The sequence below is a fragment of the Echinococcus granulosus genome (genome assembly GCF_000524195.1).
Source record: "Echinococcus granulosus chromosome Unknown EG_S00023, whole genome shotgun sequence".
NCBI classification, from domain to species: Eukaryota; Metazoa; Platyhelminthes; class Cestoda; order Cyclophyllidea; family Taeniidae; genus Echinococcus; species Echinococcus granulosus.
The window spans coordinates 832,217-854,744 of NW_020170403.1; the positions used below are offsets into that span (position 1 = coordinate 832,217).

Here is a 22,528-nt window from a genome sequence, read left to right on the forward strand (position 1 = left end):
TCTCACGTATTCTTTGACAACATATATGTAAAATGTTAAAATCTAGATATGGCTTTTACATGTAACTGGACATACGTCTGGATCCCATTGAATGAAAATGCTTCTAACATTGACATGCATCTCGTGATGAAATTCTTTTAAAGTAGTGTACTATCAGTGACCATAAACAAAACGAGGTACTTCGTCAAAAGCCTTATTTGCATGTTGTTCGTCTACACATTCTATCTTAGCTAAAGTTACAAAAGGAAGACCACATCAATACTCTTTTTAAAATTAATATCTCGCCGGAGAACCTGTGTTCCACTATTTCTGACTGAGAATGCAAAGAGGAACCCAAAGAACGCTTAACCTTAAAAAAGTGATCTGTAAGTTCACTTAATAGAAGCGAACGTCGTATATCTTGTCAACTCGCATCATTCAGATTGTAAGATAGGCGGCCGAATAGCCGCATTGGTCGCCCATAGCGATGGTAAAATTAATATGAAAAAAAAAAACAACCAAGATTTATCAGGTCATTAAAGTAACCTAAGAAGCTGGAGACATATTTATATAAAAATAAAACGTGTAATCAGTGCTTTCACACATCAAAAATAAGCTCTTGGCACGCGATGAAGTAAAATATCTTTGTCTGTAATACCTATCTTGATAATGCTCCTACTAATCTATCTGCCAAGAGTTTGAAATCCGTGTTAATTGTAAGGACTGGTGGTCATTCTGGATCTGTCACACTGAGAAAACTGTCACCTGAGTCTTTTCGGAAGTGAGAGCCCTGTTGAGGAATGCATGATACTAATGTGCGTAGGTGATGATGGACTACGGGTATGACTCATAAGCCATGATAGGGAGCAGAATTACAAAATGCGGAGATCAGAGTGTCCGCGTAGCCCGCCATACCAATTATTTAAATGCAACAGAGCGACCACTGTCAAGTCTGTGCACTACGCCAGGTTTCCTGCGCCCAAACAAAGTGAGCGCTGGATTAAATGGGACAAATAGATGCAATGGGAAAAAAGAAAGTTTCTTAAGGTAGATGGGCGTACATGCATATGTGCACTCTTTAATTTATGATAGCCAGAGGTCCCCTGCATTTGGCTTTGTTCGTCTAATTTGATAGCAAGTCTTTACGCCTGCTCAGTTATAAATATTTCTTCGCAACTAAAACTGCAAGACGCTTTAGTGAGTCCTGGACTAAATGGCTTTCTCCGATAATTGGTCATTTACAGGGTTGTGGTCACATTTAAAACGCCTAACAATAACTGCATGCCAAATTTATTACTTTCTCAAATCACTAGGTAGCGGAGAACCAAGCCCTTTGGATGTTGGTTTAATTATAATAAGTTGCCATCTGTCCTGTGAAATACTTAAAAACGTATATTATTTTCAAATTAGGGCATCTTAAAAGCGTTTTTTACAGGCAAGGCATAAAATTTAATTCATGCACTACAGCCTTGTCAGAATTTTAGCAGAATGGAATTTGTTACGAAATCTATTCGTTTTAATTGTTTTCAACGAGGGCGGACTTTCCTGGTTGCCCCTTGCACGTTTTTGTAAGGTTTACTAAATCTGTTTCTGTTTGGTTCAGAGCAGTTACTCCCACGAGATTCGCGACTCATGCGATTTACTTGCTTGCCTTCATATTCTTGCTTCGCCTGCTTGGATATTGGTTTTCTCGATGTAGCTACCGAGTTCTATCCCTCTTTACATACTCTCACATTCATTTGTAGATTCGGGATGAAAAATCGTGGTAAAAATAAGAAGAAACAGTGGAAACGTATTTTGAACAATATTTCCACAGAACTACACGATGCTGCTAAGCGTAGGGAACTAACGTAGGCTACGAGATTTTAGGTAACCTACTTTTCTAGAGCCGCAGGTTTTGTTGTTAAGAAGGAGGACGAAGTTAAAATCGTCAAAGGCGACAAGGAGGCTGCCAAGGATCATCCAGAAATTCCAACTGCTGGCAGTTTTGTTGAAAGGTACATTACTTTGCAAATCGCACGTAATTTCCCTCAGATGTGTTTATCGACCAAGGAGGCGTTCCGTATTCCAACGTTATGTTGACATTTGGGGTGATGAACAGAGCAAAAATGGTAACGATTCTATCAAATCTACCGATATTGCCCCGATATTACCTCCTGTACGTCAGCCAAGTTTACCCTTATTTCTTGGTTGAACTCTAGTTGACGGTTTCAGCTGATTGTTCTTTTCATATGTGTACTCGTTTTGGGTGTCATAGCAGCCAGAGCTCATCTGTCCGGCTGGCCAGTCGTACAATCCCAGCGCAGTGGACCACCAGGTGCTACTGCTTCACGTGGCTAAGGAGGAGGTGAAGGCAGAGGCTGCGGCCAATCCACGCACCGCCAGGAAGCAGAAGAAAAAACGACGGAAGCTGACCCAAGCTCAGCTTGAGGCGCTGCGAATTAAGGCCAAGGAAAAGGGTAGGAAACCCACTGCTAAGGAGCTGGCAAAGCGGATGCAGACGGATTTGGAGAAGTGAGTCGATCTCTTGTTTTTGTAGTACTCAGAGGTTTAGTGTTTACAGGTTGCTCTAATTCGCATGACAGCCTGGCTAGTTAAAACTTCATTTTCGGCAGTTAAAACTGGGTTAGCTGTTTCGTTTTTTTGGTATTTGCGTCTGAAGTGTAGTTGCACTTTCAAGAATATGGAAGAACTGGGGAACCGATAGCTTATAATTATTGAACATACAAGTAGCTTAAATTTGATAGTTCATTCAGTTCATGCTATCCGGATATTGCGAAAATTGGGCTTCAATATCCAATATCGGTAATGTTTCCAACCTCTTATTCGAATAAACTAGCTACTGAATGTAGTGCACGGTGATATCAGACGAAGCGTTGGCATCGTTGACAGAACGTAGTCTCCATTTCGCATCCATTTCATGTGGCCAGTTTGAACTAAGCCTACCGGAGGATCTCCCGTTAGAAGACCCTTAATGCTCATTCACAGTTCGAAACAGATAAATGTTGATTTAATCGAGTTCCTTTTCTCAGCTCTGTAATTTATGATTGTTCCAAATCAGGCTTGGCTTCCTTACGAATCTTAAGGCGCTCCGTGTGCCTTCAGCCAGATAGGTTTCAGGCTACTCTCATCTCTCATTCCTGAAACTGTTCAAATGGAGTTTACTGTCTCCCTGATAATTCCTTCTCCTATTACTTTGAAATTGCCGCAGTGGTATATGTGACTCACTATTTTCTTAACGTTTCGAACATCTAGTGTTAACATATCAGGTAGTTTGTAATTTGTATTAAATGGGCATCTGCTTTTAGCATCCCAAAACTGTTGAAGGAGATTCGCAAGGAGGTCCGGCAGCAGGAGGTACGACGCCAGCGGCGCCAGTTGAGGGCAGCTATACGCAAGTACGAGAAGACGCCCAAGTTCCCCACTTCCTTCCAACTGCCTGGTGAACTGGCCCCGTCGTTGCGTCAACTTAAGGTACGTCCTCATCTCACTTTTCCTCACATAAGTATGCTGCTGTATCGTATCCTGAGGATGAAACGGTTTAAAAGTTTTTAAATTATTTGGAATATCACGTTATGGCGCGTTGTTGGATTCATAACTTCGTCTCCATCTGTACAACTGTGACCTGTTCAAGTATGCGAATTTCTTGGCCAGGGCGAAACAGTGTGGCAGCAAATTGGGGAGCTTTCGCATTATACTCATTGTGACTTTCATTGTCGCTCTTGCTGATCTATTGTTGAAGGCGTAAGTATAGCAGGCCTTTTGTTTGCAAAGTAGCATGGCGATGATTTAGGCTGTATGTAAGTGTCTAAACTGGTTTTTGTGACAACGTCACGATCACGTAGGTGGGGGCAGAGAAATTGACAACCTTCTGGTTTTTTTTTCCACATTCGACTGCGTCAAATCCCGAACAAGTAAACAACTATCCAAACGAAGCAACTTGTTCTTGTGTCTAACTGCAGCATTGCTTATTCATTTACTTTCATCCTTGCATGTGCATATACTTTTTTTCGTAAAGATCCGGCTATCGCCTATTCCACATTCTCTGCTCGCCGATATTTGATTCACCCCCCTCCCTCAAATTGGCTTTGAAATGCTACCTAAGGAGATCAAACTCTTTCATATCAAATGGCGTAATGGTAGCCAATTGTCTGGATGAATCGAGGTAGAAAGTATGGTTGGAATCGTTCCATTCATCTGCTTTGGAGATATCGTCTAGCAGGGTATACGATTCGATCAACCTTTAGTACTACGACTATAATGTGCATTACATGACTTTGCTTTAACTCTGTCTTTTACTCTCTTCCCCTCAGACGGATGAAGCTTGGATGAGGGAGGTGGAATTCAAGCGCAACAAGCTGCCGCGAGCTCGAAAGACCCTCGGAAAGAAGGCTGAGACCACAACCTATGTGCGCAGGAGTAGAAGAAACTGAATACATTCCCTTCCCCTCTCCTGCTCATTGTACATTTCTTCAATGTTGCACTTTTGAACCCTTTGGGCACTTCTAATGTTGGTTTGGTGCTAGGGCTGGAACTCACTGCGTTTCATTCTGATCAAGTGAAGGTCGATTGTAGGTCCAGTGATTTGACATAAGGAGCAAGTGAGTTGACGAAGAGCCCACTACTTGGCTGTGGGACGGAAACCATGTATGGGATCTCGCCACCTCAGCAAATTCGAAGCTGTTTAAAAGTGTCAAGGTGGCCAAGTCATTTAGGAGGTCAGCATGGAGACGGCAGGGGGTCAAGACCCGTTGCGCCAGTGGCAACACAGATTTAACGGCGGAGCGGACGGGGTTCATTGTGGGCCTTAGTGGAGGGATTGATGGCCTTCATTGGTGCTACAAACCCGACCAGATTTGCGAATACCTCTAGATTTGAGGGAAAGAATATGAACAACAACAACCTTGTTGGAGGAGTATGATAACTTTGGTGACTATTGCCACCGGAAGGCTAGTGCCCTCATCAATACTGTTGAATATGAGCGCTTTGCCGATGCACTTGGAACACATTATTTGTTTTGTTAAATGTCAGTTTTTGTAATAGGCTACTTAGGGACTCCGCCTTTGTATCGCTACTGGGCAGTCTGGCTTCCAGGCTATACCAGTAGCCCCGTCCCTTACTGTGCATCGACGAAACATATTCTGCACAGGTATCATATCGTCTTTCGTCATCAAGGCGATCAAAGTATTCATTTTCAGTGTTGCGGTCTTTTTATCCTCGTAGCTTTCCAACAATTAAACCAAATTAGATTATTGTCTTTACAAAAATATCACCCAAGTGAGAAAATCATGCCCCAAACTTATAGAAACACCAGGTTGACAAAATAAACCTGATAATTCGCCTTGCAAAACCCTTTATTTACATTGTGGAAATGATTTGATGTAATAATATTCCATGGCTAGGATTTACGGCCAAATCCCATCCATCTACAGGGCATATTATTTTACTGTACCGACTGACAATTACTCATAGAACCGAAATTTTCAAGGCAGGCCCACGCAATGATTCGCTCGCCATCTATTGGTTCACTCACAATGATGCAGGTATTCTTAAAACTCAAGAGGATAGGATGTGACTGATTCTAATACGGTGCATAGACGGGGGTCATTTCGCAACTTCCTGCAGCAAATTGCTTAAAGGAAGTGCTATTATTCGTATCGTAAACAATTTAAGTCCTAAGTGCCTGAATGTGCCGATTTTGTTGTTCGTGTCCCAAAATTTGTCTTCTTCTAAGAGGAGGTGCCGAAAATTCGGATGATGATGATGATCAAATCACGTGAGTAACTTAACTTTGTTGACGTTTGATTTTTTAAAGGACTAGGCAGCATTTCCATTGCTTTGTTTAAGTTCGCTCGGCTGCGGGCGCCCTGGTGAAAACTATGGCTGTCCGCTTAGTATTTTTTAATCTGATGGCAGTTTTAGGGGCACTTTCTCTTCTCAGTAAAGGTGTCGCCGATGAATTGGCCATGCCAGAAGATGCTTGCTTAGGTGATAGTACGTGCTTTTTCCCTTACCTGTCTGATGAATCGTTTGATTCCATCACTGGTGGCGCTGATTCGTCGGATCTGCTGTCCAAACTGATAGTACGCTCTTAGTTCTACGTAATTATTATCCTTAGTTATCCACGCTCCTTCTGTTTATTATTTTACCCTTAATTGCAATTGTTATTTGGAAGTTGGCTCAGCGTTTGCGGTACAAAGGTACAGTGGTGCTACCATTGATTCGATGCGATCTTAGTACCCTTCCAGCAAGAACACAAAGTTACTCGTTTCCGTTTCCGAAATCGAGATAAAATCCGCTACTATGCTATCCGTTTGAGCCGCAATTTTAATGCAATCGCTTCCAAATCCCGCGATGAACAGCGAAAACTAATTATCGGTTATGTCAAAAGGTTACCCATTCTCACTTCATTCAACGTACGAATTATAGGCTCTTCAGTGGCGATTCGGAGGGTCGCAATCCTCTATTGAAGCAACGCAACCTACCCGAGTCCTTCTTTGAGCCGGAATCAGGAGATGAATCCGGTGACATGCCCGAGGACCTAAAGTTAATGGTTAACCACGTTCGAATGCTCTCCTACCTCGGTCGTGATGTTGTCCAAGCCCTGTCCAGTGTCATTAGTACCATTGATTTGCGCCCCAAAAGTCATCTTTTTCGTGACGGAGATCCTGAGGATAAGATATACGTTGTCAAAAGTGGTCGTTTGGACCTAAAAGTCACTGACACGGTATGAGAAGCTTCTTTGCTTTGTCCTTTTTATTTTTACCTTTATCGGCACCTTGAACAAGTTTGTGTGCCTCTTTAGGATGGTTCCTCGACAGTGATCCACGAGGTTACAGCGGGAGGGAATCCCTATAGCCTTCTAGCGATTGTGGACGCGATGAACAACAACAAACCGAGGTACCACAACATTGAAGCGGTGGCTGTGATACGCAGTAAGGTTGTCTGTCTAGCGATTTCGGATCTGATCAAAGTTTGTCGGGACTATCCACCAGCAAACCTTCGACTCGCACAGATGACCATCATTCGTCTTCATCGCGTCACATTCGCAGCTCTGCACAATTTTTTTGGTCTGGACAAGGAGCTCTTCTCTCAGGTGCAACATCTTGGATTCCCTATTTCTCTAATGAACATGTCCCTTACTTTTACTCATTATTCTTTTAGGAACGGCAAACATTCCTCAAAGACTCAGCTGTTGAGTCGTTTCTAAAGCGTCTTGATGAAAGGAGCAAAAATGCATCAAACAGCGACTGTAGGTGCTACTGTTCTTTTTTCTGTATCATGATTTTACATGCTTTCGACACTTTTTTGCTTGGTTACATATTTCCTCAACTGCCTTATGTCGGAGTATTTTTTTTCACCTGGTGTCGTATCAATAAACATTATGGTACCACCACCCTGTTTCACTGCGTTTTTTTTGGGCCATGGATATTTGGGTAATCCTGAAAGAACAATTTTTTCATTATCCAGTAAACCATAATTTTGACGCCAAAGAGTAACTATATCACACATTTAATTTGCTTCCGTTTCTGCAAAAATGCTCTCTGCTGTTTTGTCTCTGTGGGGTTACCTGGTGCCTAGTCCTACCAGCATATGCTATAGTTCTAACTGAATATCTGATAACATTAGCTTTTGAAGATTGCACATTTAGATAATTCAACATTATTTTTATGAATACTTTTTCTCTCAAAAGACCGCATTGGGCTGTAATGTTGTATCGGTGGAAAGTATATTTAACTTTTTAACCTCTCCTGATGTATTTATAATCCTGAATAGTTCCCTATCCCTAAATGTGTATTCTATATTATACACCAAAATTTTAGGTTGTCTCTATTTCACCTTTAATGATTAATTTTACTTTTTAACTCTGCTGTCTATTTTTAAAAACTTAGTTTCACTGCGAGGCTAACTTGATATCAAGTACTTTTCTAGTTTCCTGATGCCACTGAATCCATTCCAAGCTTAATAGTTGGGGATTTTGCGTACTTGATTTTTCGGTTATCTATAATGGCTAACCTTATGCCTAAACTATGCACATGCTTTTTGCATTTACATCATTGAGTAGGCCGATTTTGATCCAGCTACCGGTTTTTTTATTTGATGGGGCACCCTTCAGTAATCTAATACGCGGGTAGGAAAGTAGCTTTACTACTAACTGGAGTACTGGAAAATACCTTTCTTCCACCGCAGCCCGTGCACACAAACGATGCAAGTCCAAGACGGCCAGGTTAATGCCCGAGGGCTCGGTCACAGCCAACCATTTGGTCCCAACTCGGAAGTCAATAGCGAAACATCCTTCCACCGCTGCGAAAACTGCAGAGACAGGACCAGCAGTGATAGTTCAAGGAACCGGAAGTCTTGATGAGGTGGGGCCTCTCGTCTCCACCTCGTCTGTTTCCAAGCTTCTTGAACTCGGTGAGGTGGCGGACAACGCGTCGAATTGCGCCGCACCCTCTACCCCCGCAACTGCCGCCAAAGAGCAGGTGGAATTAATATATGCGGCACAGGAGGACCTTGCACGCCTCTTTGGCATTTCTGAGGGCGCCACGGCCTTTGGAAAGAACATGATCAGCGTAGTAGAAGTCAATCCCGGCGAGCTGATCTCTAAGGAGACGGAACCTCAACTGGCACTCTACTACATACTCTCGGGAGGATTTGTGATCACGCAGCTCTCCACTGTCGCTGGACCGGCACGTTGATTTTTTTTGTAGCAATGATTTTGAAATTTGCTTAATCGGATTGGTTTGGGAGAATTTCGGGAACATGTGAGGGACTAAGATGTTGCTGGTAAGAATGCTTCATCTGCCAAATTATGTACAGTTCGTAAAGTTCCTTATTGATCTGCGTTTAGGCTTTACTGCGACATTTTGATAGGTGCCATGTCCTTTTATCGGTCTGGTTCTAACTGAGTTCTGGGCTTTTGTTTATGGGTTAGCCTTGTCTTTGTTACTTTTGGGCTGTTCTTTAGACCTTACTTAGATGCTTTACGATCTGATAGTTCGAAAATCCACGCGATTCGGTTGATTTTTGTTTTTACGATTCGCCATTGATGATTTGTATGACACTGAGAGGGGTTTCTGCAGTTGAATGCTTTTCGTACCTTTTCATGAATTTCTCCCCTACTTGGCAGTTGTCGACCTTGGGATTATCCCCAAGGCCTAGGGTACCCCAGAATCCCATTATTTCCACTTTGGTGCGACTTAAATATAGGTTCCGCAGCCATTTCACATTAAACTACAAGGATTATTAGTTTAGTAGACGAAGCTAGTTACCTCACACGCGGCGATTAACTACCCCTCTTTTCTCCACCTTTACCAACCATAACCAAGTTTTCTGAAAGCGTGCATAATTGTGCAGTTCAATAAGTTGGATCTTAATGCAGTGTTATCCCAAAGATTCAATGATATTTTTGTGCTTTATTTTAACCTTTAGAAGGTAACGGAAGCTTTTTCCCCTATCAACCGATTGTCGGTTCGACTTTGGAATAGCCTCAGGTTTGCAGTGGATTTCATTCTTCGGTAGCTTTTTTGTTATTCAAATCTGATTATTAATGTGACGGCATTTTGAAAATGTTCGAGCCTGTTTTGTAGGATCAGCAGTAGTTAAACCAATTTACTAGTTGAATAGGCTGAATTAGACAGCTTAGTTACTTGGATTTATGCGCAGGTCTCGTCATATAGGAAGGAGGACCCAGAATTCAAATCTTTAGAGAAGGGGTTAGTTCAAATTGCTTGGTCCTTTAAAAGGTGGTAGGAGTGAAATTAGAGGCCAAAAACAGGCAGACTCTTAAAATCTTAAGCACTCATAACTTTTCCTGGATTCAAGTTTCAATCCAACTGGTCTACTTGACAAATCAGAATATTGAAGTGGGAATCGCGTAATTGAAAGGGTTTGACTAGGAATTCAAAAGTCGAATTGAAAATTAGAAGAGTCGAGGCCCAGTAAGAAGCGTGGTTCGTAAACCTACGGTAAACAGCTCCACTGCCATTGACAAACATCCCTGCATATTTGAATAGTCGAACTTTCTTGTGATCGAATCGAAATGTCAGGAAGTCCCTATTTCTTTTTCTATTATTTCTTTTAGGGAGTGACGAAATCGGTGCCAGTGCTGCGCTGTACGCCCGGCGAATTGATTGGTTTGATGTGCGTGATCACGGGGGAGGCGAACAACTGCAGCGCACAGGCCTCCGTTGCTTCACGGGTGGCGGTGCTATCTCGGGACGACTTCTTCCGGCTGGTGCGTTCTTATCCACAGGTCCTTATCAATGCTGCAAATCTCGTGAGTCTGCGACTGTCACGTCTCCTTCGACTGGCCGATTTCGCAGTTGAGTGGCATGGAGTAGATGCGGGCAAGGCACTCTATAAGTAAGCGTTTTCCTGTCTTTCCTGTATCTCGGTTGTTTGGGGTGGGCAATCTTGATTGGCTGGTCATCTCACCTGGCTTGAAAGATATCCTGTGTTTCTCTTCTATTCTCATAGTTCATTGCTTTGAGGTGAAAGCTCTTAGGTATTTAACTATGAAACAGTCATTGCGCTTTGCAAGCATTGGACACTCCTCGTCGCTCTTTCCCCTCACTGGTCGTATGTTTGCAAAGGACTGCTTGAGTGGTTGGGTAATTCGTGTTCATCAACCTTCCCTCTCATTTCCTTTCAAGACAAGGCGACAGCTCGAACTACGTTTATGTTGTGCTAAATGGCCGTTTTCGAGAGGTTCACACGAATTCCGATGGCAGTCGCAATGTGATTACTGAATCTGGTCGTGGTGCTTTTCTGGGCTATGTGGAGGTCACTAGCGCTAAACCTCGCATGAACACAGTTCTTGCCATCCGGTAAGTTATCCTCTTTTTTTAGTCAAAAGGGATTCTCCTTGTCTTTAACCAAGTCGATCTGAATAGTTGCGCTTGACTCCGTTTTATACTGAAATCCTCTGATTGGGCCTCCCTCATGGCTTTGATTTTATAACCACCAAATTCTGAATTCTCGCATTTTGTTTTAGGCCTACTGGGTATTTTTTAGGGACTCCCATTATCCTTTTTTAATGAAAGTCTGACAGATTTCATGTAACCCAAACAGGTACGCGTAGATGTCGATGCTTTTCGTACTGAATCCTCTCTAAGAAATGAGCCTGTCCACTTCGTTATTAGGAATTCAGTGTCTAGATCAGGCAGTCTTTGAAGTCAGTTAGATTGTCAAATATCCATATGCATTTATTTTACAGCGACTCAGAGGTAGTAAAGGTGCCCTCCATCCTGCTAAACTGGTTGAAGCGCCTTACTCCGCATCCTGTGAGTCGATTCATCCAACTCCTCTCCGACCGACTGATGCAACCTACTGTCTACGGTATCTTGGAGGGAGGTCAAACCTCCTCCTTCGGTCCCTTCGTAGCTGGATCGTACACCGAAGGTGCTAGCGGCGGTGTTCCGCAACAGTCACATCTCAACGCCGCCGGCAGTGGAGGTGCCATGACGAATCTGCGCGCCATTGCGATTCTAGCTACTTCACCGGATATCAACACAGAGGCCTTCACGCTTGAGTTGCAACACGCAATGTCAGTCTTCGGCTCATCGGTTCGACTCACCTCCGGTATGTATACTTCCTTTCCTGACCTCTGGTCGTTGCTTGTTCGGCTCATAGAAATGTCTTAATGCCATGCTTAAGCATCCATCCCTCTATCCCCCTTTTCGAACCCCGATCCATGCTTCGTCAAAATCATTACTTATGTGGAGGGGCCTCAACTTCACCTGTGATTTGTTTGATGACTAACGATTTCACAGTCAGATGTGATGCCTCACTCCACGTACTGTATGCGTTGTAGAGTGGGTGTGTTTTGCCGCTTTTTTGCGAGCTTGTATGCCTCTTCTCTTTTACCATTTTTGGATGCGTTACCGGCGTTGTTCTACGCCTAATTATCTGGAAAACTCTGTACTTTTGGCACCACAAAAACAGCAAGTGATGCCGACATTTCTCTGAGCCGTTCTCTTTCCAGATATCCCCCCCCCACTCTTGATGCTGTCAACTCATTGTATTCAAGAATTAAAGGACAACATGGAAGCACTTTTTTACAAATGGTTGCACTTCTGTTTTTTTATTCGGATTCATTTGATTACACGTTCATGTGTTTCTCAGATGACCAGTTCGTGTGGTTGTCGGTATGCCTCGCTGCAGTGACATGTTGCAAATTGTGGGGACTTTCAAAACGCACGTGAATGTTTACAGCCAGTACATTATAAAATGTAAATGTGGGGCCACTCCATCAGTCGATGTGGTGATGAATCACTCGAAGATAGAGGCGCTTCGCGTTCACCACTATCCTCTATCTTAATATGAATGGAGGATTACGCATCGCTAATGGTTGAAAAAAACTCAAGATTAGGGTTTAACTTGCCTTTAAGTCATGTTTAACTTCTTGGGTGATGGAACCGTTGGTTTACACCCATCTTAATTGGAGAGGCAAAGTCGTAATAGCCGCTTCAGAGCCAATGAATGTCACACGCTGTCCATTACCCGATGGTAGAAAATGGTCTTCAAAAACTTTTACTTACAGATATATTGATTTAGTAACTCTTTTTCATATTCTCTCACGCTTCCTCATTGAAAAGTGTAGTACTAAAATTCAACAACTTTTCGATTTATGCGCTCTATTAGCATCAAAAACATTGTTGAAATCTATCCTTCAGATAGTAAGTGAGAATCCTTTTCACTTTTTGCCTTTCAATCTTTGCTGGGGGATAGACTGGAATTCTTGATGTCGCATTTGGAAGCAAATAATCACTAGCTTTCTTTGCAAAATCGCAAAGATGATCCTGAGTTGCTGATCCTTTGTTTTGGGTTCTTTTGCAAGTCCTAATTCAATAACCGTATGCTTTTTTGCGCTAGATAACAACTTTGTGAGGAAATTAGCTGAAACTCAAAATCTTTATTTTCCTTCCTGCTGACTAGTCCTCGAGGTCTTTTATCCATTTAACATTTTCTTTGATCAGTGTTGCAAGTGAAATCCGTCACAATTCATTGATGTCTTCATTTGCTTATCATTTATTCTTCACTTTCTTGCGACTGAAGAGTCGCATTGTACATGCCCAAATCAATGCTTGAATTGTTCATACCAAGTTCAAATTTACTGTAATCCACTCCTAAGTTAGCCAAGTAAGGAATAAGTCTATGTTAATCCATCCTCTCGAACAACTGCTGTAGGCACATGCTTTAACATACTTTTTTCCTCTTCCCTCCTCTCCCACAGACATAGTGAAAAAGCGCCTCGGCGAGAATGCCTTAGAATCCATCAATGACTACCGCCTCTGCTCATGGCTCAGTCACCAAGAGGATGTCCATCGAATGGTCTTCTACATCGCTGACAGTCATTGCAGTCCCTCTGCATGGACCCGGCGTTGCCTGCGACAAGCCGACTGCGTTGTCCTCCTCGCTCTTGCCTCTGCTGATGATCCCACGAAGCTCTCGCCCATTGAACAGGCGATGAGTTGCCTCACCACCAAGGTGACAAAGATCCTTGTTCTCCTCTATCCCCTAGAGACCGAGTACCCGCCTGCGAAACGCACCGCGGCTTGGCTTAATACCCGACCCTGGGTTACACAACACTACCACATCCGTTGTCCTCCCCGTGTGCTCAATCCCACAGTGAAGGACCTCATTGCATTTTACAGTCAAGTTTTCCTTTTGGAAGAGCCGAATCAACACTCAGATATGTCACGACTAGCGAGATATCTCACTGGACAGGCAGTGGGACTGGTGCTTGGTGGGGGAGGAGCTAAAGGCGCTGCCCATGTGGGAGTCATTCGTGTGCTCCAGGTGGGTTGGCTCACTTTTATCTTATTAATTATCCCAGACCTATTTTGCGCATAATTAATATCTTAATGACTTCCGATGGTAAAGACGGTGTTGTACGGAAGGAAGCTTACAGATTTCCTGTCACCAGTGTATCTGTCGTAATAAGTCACCCAATTCCCTGGCGTAACTGTGATGCCTGAGGTAACCTCATAGATAATCATCGCAGAGACGACTGAATTAGGAGGGTCTATCCATTGCGTCATATTGGCGAATTAAGTTTTGCTTAAGGCTTAATGATAATCTACAGCGGGTGCGTTTTTTTGCATCACTCGCTTTTCGTAGCTTAAAAGCGGAGCCTTTTCTAAAGACTCATTTTCTCGGATCTGCTTTTCGATTTACTTCATTTCCTTGGACTGCCATTTTAGTGCTGCGAAACTGTCAGTTTGAATCATTTGATCAGTTTATTACATGGGAAGGTATCAGGTCCTTGGATTCTACTACTAAACGTATTATTCTACATGTGTTGTAAACGAAACTTTTAAGAACAGTTTTGACTCGTTCCACCCGGATCGCATCACATTTTTGACTAGGATACAGAATTTGGAATTGATACGTGTATTTAATAACTCCTTAAATACGGGTCTCCAAAGATTTGGTCATCCGCAACATATGTTTTCCTTTTATGACATAAGTCTCATTAATGCCTCCCATTCTTCTAAATGGCACCAGTGATTAGCCTGGGGTACCTCAGGCGGTATTGCAATACATGCGATTTTGGAATTAGCTTTTTACAAGCATGCAAACAGGGTGAGACCAACTAGCACGGGTAATAAAAGCTGAGCTCTATGTTGCCGCCCTAAGAGCCGAACCGCAGAAGACTGAATGTATGCGTCATTACATACATTGAGGAAACTACTGCCCTTCTATACTTTGTCAACAGTTCTAGAAGTTTCTTGACTCCTTCGATTGATCGTAAATTTTAAAGGCTTTTTCAATCGAATCTGTGGATGGATGATTGCGTGGGTAAGTGAGAGAGTTGATTTTGTGGTGTGAGCACATTTTTCGGTGTGATTTATAGCCAACTGCGCATTCTGAGCGTGCCTGATAGATGATCCGTCATTAAGTTTACCATTTAATGTGTCTTCCCACTCACGTAAAGATGGATAGCGATAAGAGGGTAAGAGTACAACAGAAGCTGGTGCAACATTTTCCTGCCTGTCTATTGCTGCTGTTTAGTATGATTGCAGTAATGCTGGTAATTAAGTTCTTATTTTCGGTCCTCGTGTCGGCGGCTTATGGGTAGCTCCTGACCTCGGTTTCTGTTTGATTTCCTGTGCAAAGTGAATAAAATCCCCTCAGATTCATTCTCATGAAGTCGTTTTTTGACTCTTCTGTCAACATGCCTGGCTTTTTAGGCATTATATCCACAGTCATCTCGATGATGATAAATACTGGAGCTACACTAATTCCCCTGTTATTCAATTCGGTTTGTTTTTGAGGGGAGGGTAGTTTTATTGTTGCTTTCAAATCTCTCAAGTCAACTTGAAATCCACAATATTGTAATTAATATCCCTATCATTGTTTATTTCGCCTCCATTTTAGCAGGAATCCTATTTACCCAATTGCGTTGTTTTCTTTTCCTTATACCCTCTCGCTTTGGGGAAAAATGTGTTCTCTTTGGGATTTTCTTCCATTTATTTTTTTAAATTTCAGCTCCGTGATAACGCTACCCAGTCTATTCTAGTTATTAGAAAACGTCGTAGTGTTTTGATCTTGATGCTGATGATGCGGATGCTGAGAGATTTGAAATCGCTAATGGAACCATTTCAGCTAGTTTCTTTGTGGAAGGGATGCCTCACACCGCTAAGGCTTTTTTTCCACTTCACCTTACAGGAGGCAGGAATCCCAATCGACATGGTCGGTGGGACAAGTATTGGGGCGCTGATAGGCGCGATGTGGTCCGAGGAGACACGAGTGGCGCAGCTATCCCAACGCTCGCGCGACTTTGCTCGTGTCTTCAAGTCCATTTGGCCCAAACTGCGGGACATCACGTATCCCACTGTTTCTCTCTTTTCTGGTGAGTGAAAGCACGCCGGATCGGTGTCTGTCTCCCCGGGTCGCCATTTGACCGGTTTTCCCTCTCTTAGGCTACGAGTTCAATTCTCACATAGAGTCCATCTTCAAGGATCGCCAAATTGAGGATTTGTGGGTGCCTTACTTCTGTGTTACTACGGATATCAGTAACTGTAAGATGCGAGTCCATACAAGCGGTAAGTCTCCCCTACATTTCGCTTCTTTTGGTATGGCTCTTTATAGACGGAGTTTTGGTAGCTAAATTCATGATTTCAAATTTTAGAGTTTGAAATGGGAGGAGAGGGGAGGAGGAAGAGGAGAGTAAGGAGAGGGGGAAGGCGAGGGAACTTTAAATTAACCTAATTTTGTCAAATCATGGGCTACCGTCCAGTCATTTTTGGGTCAAGATTTAGCATCACTCCAATAAGTTTTCTGTCCAGAACCAATCACTTCTCCCTTCTCTTCCCTCTTTCATGTTTTCCTCATTCGCTTCCACATTAGAATTTCATATTGGAAGACAGCTAGCCACCTCTACGAAGGCAAGAGGGCCGCTGAAGTCAAAATGGACTTTTAGCTGCATTTATTTTTCCACACGATTCTCTGCCCTACTTATGCACTTGTTCCTACGTCTAACCAATATCTGGAAAATTTCGGCATAGAATGATTTGTCAGCAGTGTTGAAATATTCTGTCTTAGTATCGGCTTGCGTCAAATTTCCCAAATGGCGAATACACGTGAATGGCTATGATGGATTTACCCTTCTCACAGCGGGCTTCATCCCTTGTGGAGCATCTTTAAGCAACAGATCGGCTATTCACGTGTTAGCGTTCCACGCGCTAAATTGAATGATGGTCCAAGAACCATCGAAATTCGGAGTTGTCACCGTCTTGACTACTAATTGTTGAGCGTCCCATCGTCATCTTTTGTTTGAGTGGACATCCTCGGATTTTGCGCTTTCGCCACATCCTGCTCATGTGCGCACTTGAGTAAAAGTGCCAGAATTGACTCTCTACATGTTCAAGTGGGACAGGTTTGACACTCTCTACTGCGTGAATTACTATCACAGTGGCATCGTTTTTACACCTGTAAAAATAAAAGTTCCAGTTTTGCTTAAACACACATCGGTGACTACTTTTGAGTTTTCTCTCACACTGTGAGGTCATGGGCTCAGAATAACCCGGTTTTTAATGTGTGCATGCATTGGTTCCAACGGCGAAAAAGGCTGGCTGTGGCGATATGTGCGCTCGAGCATGACCTACCCTCTGCTCTTGCCGCCTCTCTGCGACCCCTCTGATGGCCACTACCTCATCGACGGCGTCTTCGTCAATATCCTTCCAGGTAGCCCCCTGTCCTCACTCATCCCCATTCTGATTCCCCCTCTCCTCTCCTTCCCCTCCCCTCCCTTCCTCCTGGGTGGGGTTGAGATGCATTCACTGGTCAAACAAGTAGGAGAAAGGGTTATTGGGCCACACGCCATTCCTTTTCTGCTGTCGCAGCTTGCATGCTGCTGTCTCTCAATCTGAGCATTTTTCGTTTTTCCCCTCCCCTTTGATTCGCTTCATACCTGCTGCCACATCGATCTATCCATCCATGCATCCGCAAATGCAATCAGGCTCACTATGGCGCTACGTGCGAGCCAGTATGTCTCTGTCGGGCTACATGCCGCCGCTGTGTGATCCGGTGGATGGCAGCTACCTCCTTGATGGAGGCTACGTCAACAATGTGCCCGGTGAGTTATTGCTGTTCCTCCCGTGCTCTTTTCATTCATTCATCTCCTCCCTCTCTGCAATTCGTGCATGCTTCTTTCTCGCTTTCTGTTCGTTTGATACCACACTCAACTGCACTAACTTATTCCTGCATTTACTTGGTGTGTTTCACGGAGTTTTCGCCAACTTTCCTTTTCTCTTACGTTCACGTTTGTGGTGTGCTTTTACCGGACTCTCGTGCTAGGTGGTCTGCTTGGACGAAGTAGGTTTTGTTTCGCCTAGTCAATTGTCTGCCTAATCAACACACATTTTTGAAACGTACCCAGTTTTTGCAGGAAACGGTGTTTTTCTCTAAACTTGCGTCAGTTTCGGTGCGCAGGAGTTGCAATTTGGCAGTGGAAGTTCCCAAAATATTTTATCGCATTTGATTGGCATTTTCTGTTCTGCTGGATTCTCACTGAAAAATTAGCTTAATTGGAGAGACAGTGTAACAATGTTGTTTTTCTAAATATTTTAATGGGTTCGTTATTCATAGGGTATCCTCTTTCCTGTTGTCAACTGAGAATGTAAACGAGAAAATTTCCTACGTGACAGATCGCAGTCTTTGTCGACTCCTTGGCGTTGCCGATTAAAATGGACTTCTCTTTGTGCTCATATTTAGTGCTTTTGATGGGTTCTTGCAATTACCACACCAACAGAACCCCGCTTTCAATTTGCTGTTTGCTTGGGGTGGGAGAATGTATTTTCCTCTACTACGACTGCTTTTGTCCCATCACGCTCCCTTATAACTGACTCATTTTTGGGATTAGATCTCTTGTCCAATGGCAGCTTGCTAGCTACATCAAGAGTATTTCTACCATTTTTCTGGAAGACTGCTATTACGATCGTTAGCTCGCACTGGCAGATTTGCCTGCCGAAGAAAATTCTTTGCCTTCCCAAACATTATACTAGCTTCCATGAAATGGCCAATAAATTGTCACTGCACTTTTGGCCGGACAAAAATTTGACCTTAACCGAGGATCGCAATTGAATTACCCGTTTATTCATTTTATACTTCCGGATTTGATCCAGCCACTTTATTCATCCTATTGCACCTACACTTGTGGATGATTGCACAGATCTGACAACCTTACTGATGATTTATGAACTCCATAATCCTCCTGTGGGTATGGATATGTTGACTTCTATTTCGCCATGCTCCAGCTTTTATTTCATTGGTCGGATTTATTCGTTATTCTAAATGGTGTTTCGTTACAGAAATGGGGGAAAAATGATCCCCCTTGAGGAAGTTGTTGACACAAAGCCGAAATGTGGCCATCTGTGTTCAGAGTGAAAAATCAAAGAAGATATTTCAGATTGATTTGTATATGAATGATTTCATTGGTTTTGGGCGTTTTGTAGAAAGTTTTCCGTGTTCCAGTCCCCCACGCAATACGTCTTGACTTTCATCGCTATATAAGGGGTTCTAAAACCCACTTTGCCATTTATCATGCATTGGGAGGGAAATGCTACTATCAACATCCCCTGCGAATCCGCATATCAACTTCAAATGGCTGCTAGCCTATTTCGAGTAATGGCGTAGGAACAACCATCCGACCGACAAGCCAGCATTGGTCTAATTTCGTGTTATCCACTTCAAGGTTGGTCGTTGTATCTCCGAAATTGTCAAAATTTCACGATTTGCATAATATTGTTGCGTGATGGGATTTCAAAAGTTCCCTGTTGATTAAACGCGATTCCACTACTTTCGTATTACCTGCACCATCGACTCCGAAGGTGAATATCAAATGTTTGGGGTTTGCTTATAATAAGTATGTCACTTTCAAGCTGCGATTCAGTAGGTTTTTTAGGACTGCTATTTACTGCTAACCCTATAGACCCTTGGATCGATCCTCATGCCATTCTTACTGCTTGTCATGGCTTCCAGGTGCACTCACCCCTTCCCAACTCCCCGCTTTCCCATCCCCCTTCCCGCCTTGGTTTTGTTGTGTCCTGCCCATTTCCACCGCCTCTAAAACCAGTCTTTTCCTCATTTACTCTCCAGCCGACGTCATGGTTTCATTTGGTGCAAAGACAGTCTATGCCGTGGATGTGGGCTCCGTCTATGACACCAATCTGACAAACTATGGCGATTGGCTCTCGGGCTGGTGGCTCATCTATCAACGCTTCTTTCGTTGGTGGGGTCCTCCCATCAGGGTGAGTCACTTCTATCCTTAATCTAAAGGCTAGCGCCACGATTTGACCCCTATCACTGCAGTTCATTTGCTGTTTCCTGCCATTATTAAGTAAATCGTTATTATCATTATCAATTTATGTAGCTGAAGACTAACTTTCGAATTTGAAATTGATATTCTACTTAGAGAAGAGTGTTCGACTTTGCCTATTTTAGTGATAGCGATGGCTCTCCTATCTTTAAAGTGAGCCAATTTCCAACATGGAAAGCGGTTTTCTAATCCTTTACCATTGAAACTGTGATTTTGAAATCCTCCAGTCCCTGCGATTAAAGGCTGTAATTGCTTGCTTAATGATAATCCTTTCCATAATTCTTTCTTTGGTCCACCGCGTAATAAGTTTTTCGGGGTAATTTTTAACTTGGAACAGAGTGACTGTGAACTGTTAACCCTCTCTACCTGAATTGGAGTCTTACCTTGCAGTAGACACAATGGTTGTTGAATGTGGCCTAGTCTGGTTGAAAAGGTATTGGTGTGGCAGTGAGACGTGAAACATCCTAAGTTGCATTGAGCTTCCGCTTTGAAGGATGTTAGCTGTTTTCCTCAAGTGAGTATCCAGTTAAGTTAAACAAATGCCTCTGATAGAACGATGATATGCCCCAGGGCATTGATTCGCCTGATGGTGAAGTGATTTTGAAGTTTTGATGTTGAAATTTTGCCTTATTTATGTGGGCACAAGGTTAATGCTTTGCCTAACGTCACTGCAGTTTAAGGTCGCACAGATCTGCTGACGACCTTCTTTCCTTCCATGCTTCCGTAATTCTCAAAGCAACTGCATATATATAACTGACATTTGTCTCGATCAGTAGCACTCCTTTGCAAGGTCAAGCTTGGACGGGTTTGAACGTGATTGACTTGTCTTTGTCTTATAGTAGGTCAGTCACTCGGTAAAAACGAATTAGTGCCACTGAAATTTAGCTCGATCAGCTACCTTCCATAATGATTCTTGTGACTGTTTCTCCAACAATAGGAGAAATGTAAAACCTTTTAGATTTTACGTCTGTTCTCTTTGTATGAAAAAAACTGGTTAAATACGACTTTTATAACTAGAAAACTCTCTTTTTAGATGGTAGTAGGGACCTTGGAACTGGCTTTCTCTACACCGCGAAATGAGCTGAAGGAAGTAATGCCTTCCAGAATGTTTGACTGTTCCACGCATGGGTCGAATTAGTGTCGTGCGGACATTTTTACCTCACATCAATTGTACTGACCACTTGACTCTAGTGTTTTCTTTACGGTAACCTCACCAGACACCAAATTTGGGTAAATGCAAATGCAGAAGCTGGCGAAGCATTTTTATGGTTTGCTTGTAGCCGAGTTTATGTTCCCCTTCCTTCACCCTTGCCTCTGCAGGTACCTAACTTCACAGAGATTCAATCGCGCCTAGCCTACATCTCCTGCATTCGCCAGTTGGAGGAAGTCAAGGCGAGTGGTATTTGTCACTACCTCCGTCCTCCAATCGATCGTTTCATGACCCTCCAATTCGCAGCCTTCGAAGAGATTATGGTATGTTCTTCTCATTTGAAAACATTTAAGGTGGAATACTAGCATTTGCTGTCACCAAGTTCACATTTTAAATATGGAATTTCCTCGCCGTAAACTATAATATCTGCTTAAATTTTGATCTTTAGCCAAAATATTGGGTCGATTGGGCCTAATGGCATCATTTTGCATTACGATCGAGTTGAAATGTTGCGACTTTTGTAGCAGCCAGAGAAAATTATAGCTCCGTTGATGTAGTCCAAGCCGTGAATCACTCAGTCGAATGGAAACTGCAGGATGTGCCCCCTCATTTTGAGTTAATTTGAGCCATTTTAAGGCAAATTGAATAGCTAGACCTGACGTCAGGCGATGGTTTTTCGAAATATTTGACAGAGGAGTGCAGGAAGAAAAGCTTTGGCGTATTCCACCTCCATAATTCTTTACTAATCTGAGTAGGTGATGTCGCAACACAGCTTTGCGAATCGGAAGTAGCTCGATTTCATGCTTGTTAGCATCTGTATTATCGTCCATACTCTCGGTCGTCTACATTTGACCGTTGTTTTTAGTCTTCTTTTTTGTGCAGACATGGATTTTGCTCAGAGATCACCTAATAACTTTATTTAGTTTTTTGGAGAAAGTTTCGTGAACCTTCAGCCCCGGCCGAACCAGTTTAGAAGTGTAGACGACTAAAAGACCATTCGTAAGTCGTGTTTTTTGTTTTAAAAAAAGGCTGGATGGATGTCATTAGCAAAGCGAGATTCTGGGCCGTTATGTGTGTAAATGAATTAAATGTCATTGCACGTAAAACCGAAACTAAAAGATTTTACCGTTAGAACACTGATCATATCTGTCAGCTCGAAATGAATTAGAGAATGAGGTTATTGAGGCTGCCTCATACCTGAACCTGTCTAAATGCGATTTTGCCTAAGCAGTTGCTTCATTACCTGTATCTTCTTCTTTTTCCTCACAGTCGGTGGGCTACAAGTACGCTAAGGAGACACTAGCTATGTGGCAGGAGACCGGCGCCTATCAGCAGATGATCCCTGCGCTCTACAAGCGTGCTCGCTCCGGCAGCAGCAGCAGTGGTATAAGTAGCACCCATCGCAAGACGCGCTCCATCTCCATTGGTGTGACGGCTGCTGGATCCAATTCTGGCACTGCAGCAACGGTCGATGACAATGCCGAGCGGAACTCGTCTCGAGATGATTCGGGCGTCTTTGAAACTCCCATCAAACGTGTACGTCATCCTCTACCGGACTGGATTTTAAGCTTATT

The 22,528-nt window shown here is 43.1% G+C and overlaps 2 protein-coding genes across 2 annotated transcripts in view; both read left to right on the forward strand. All coding sequences in view use genetic code 11, as the record gives it.

The window, feature by feature from the left end:
- Positions 1-835: 835 nt before the first annotated feature.
- EGR_04020 (hypothetical protein) lies at positions 836-4,412 on the forward strand (the record flags this gene model as incomplete). The annotated part of the gene is made up of 7 exons (XM_024493269.1): positions 836-1,026; positions 1,725-1,829; positions 1,866-1,976; positions 2,014-2,137; positions 2,240-2,493; positions 3,288-3,453; positions 4,293-4,412. 7 exons carry the CDS (start codon positions 836-838, stop codon positions 4,410-4,412), a joined length of 1,071 nt encoding a protein of 356 aa, XP_024352368.1.
- A 1,254-nt stretch (positions 4,413-5,666) lies between these two features.
- The window catches only part of EGR_04021 (Neuropathy target esterase sws), a gene marked incomplete at both ends in the record, with an annotated part of 19,889 nt that continues 3,027 nt past the window's right edge, over positions 5,667-22,528 (forward strand). Inside the window, 19 exons of the mRNA XM_024493270.1 lie at positions 5,667-5,755; positions 5,921-6,062; positions 6,098-6,179; positions 6,217-6,370; positions 6,409-6,706; positions 6,785-7,075; positions 7,144-7,231; positions 8,170-8,657; positions 10,064-10,344; positions 10,635-10,808; positions 11,198-11,562; positions 13,217-13,782; positions 15,655-15,838; positions 15,909-16,031; positions 17,056-17,182; positions 17,331-17,563; positions 19,585-19,736; positions 21,125-21,277; positions 22,224-22,490. Coding sequence (XP_024352369.1) covers positions 5,667-5,755; positions 5,921-6,062; positions 6,098-6,179; positions 6,217-6,370; positions 6,409-6,706; positions 6,785-7,075; positions 7,144-7,231; positions 8,170-8,657; positions 10,064-10,344; positions 10,635-10,808; positions 11,198-11,562; positions 13,217-13,782; positions 15,655-15,838; positions 15,909-16,031; positions 17,056-17,182; positions 17,331-17,563; positions 19,585-19,736; positions 21,125-21,277; positions 22,224-22,490 — 4,257 coding nt within the window. The remainder of the gene's footprint in view (positions 5,756-5,920; positions 6,063-6,097; positions 6,180-6,216; positions 6,371-6,408; positions 6,707-6,784; positions 7,076-7,143; positions 7,232-8,169; positions 8,658-10,063; positions 10,345-10,634; positions 10,809-11,197; positions 11,563-13,216; positions 13,783-15,654; positions 15,839-15,908; positions 16,032-17,055; positions 17,183-17,330; positions 17,564-19,584; positions 19,737-21,124; positions 21,278-22,223; positions 22,491-22,528) is intronic.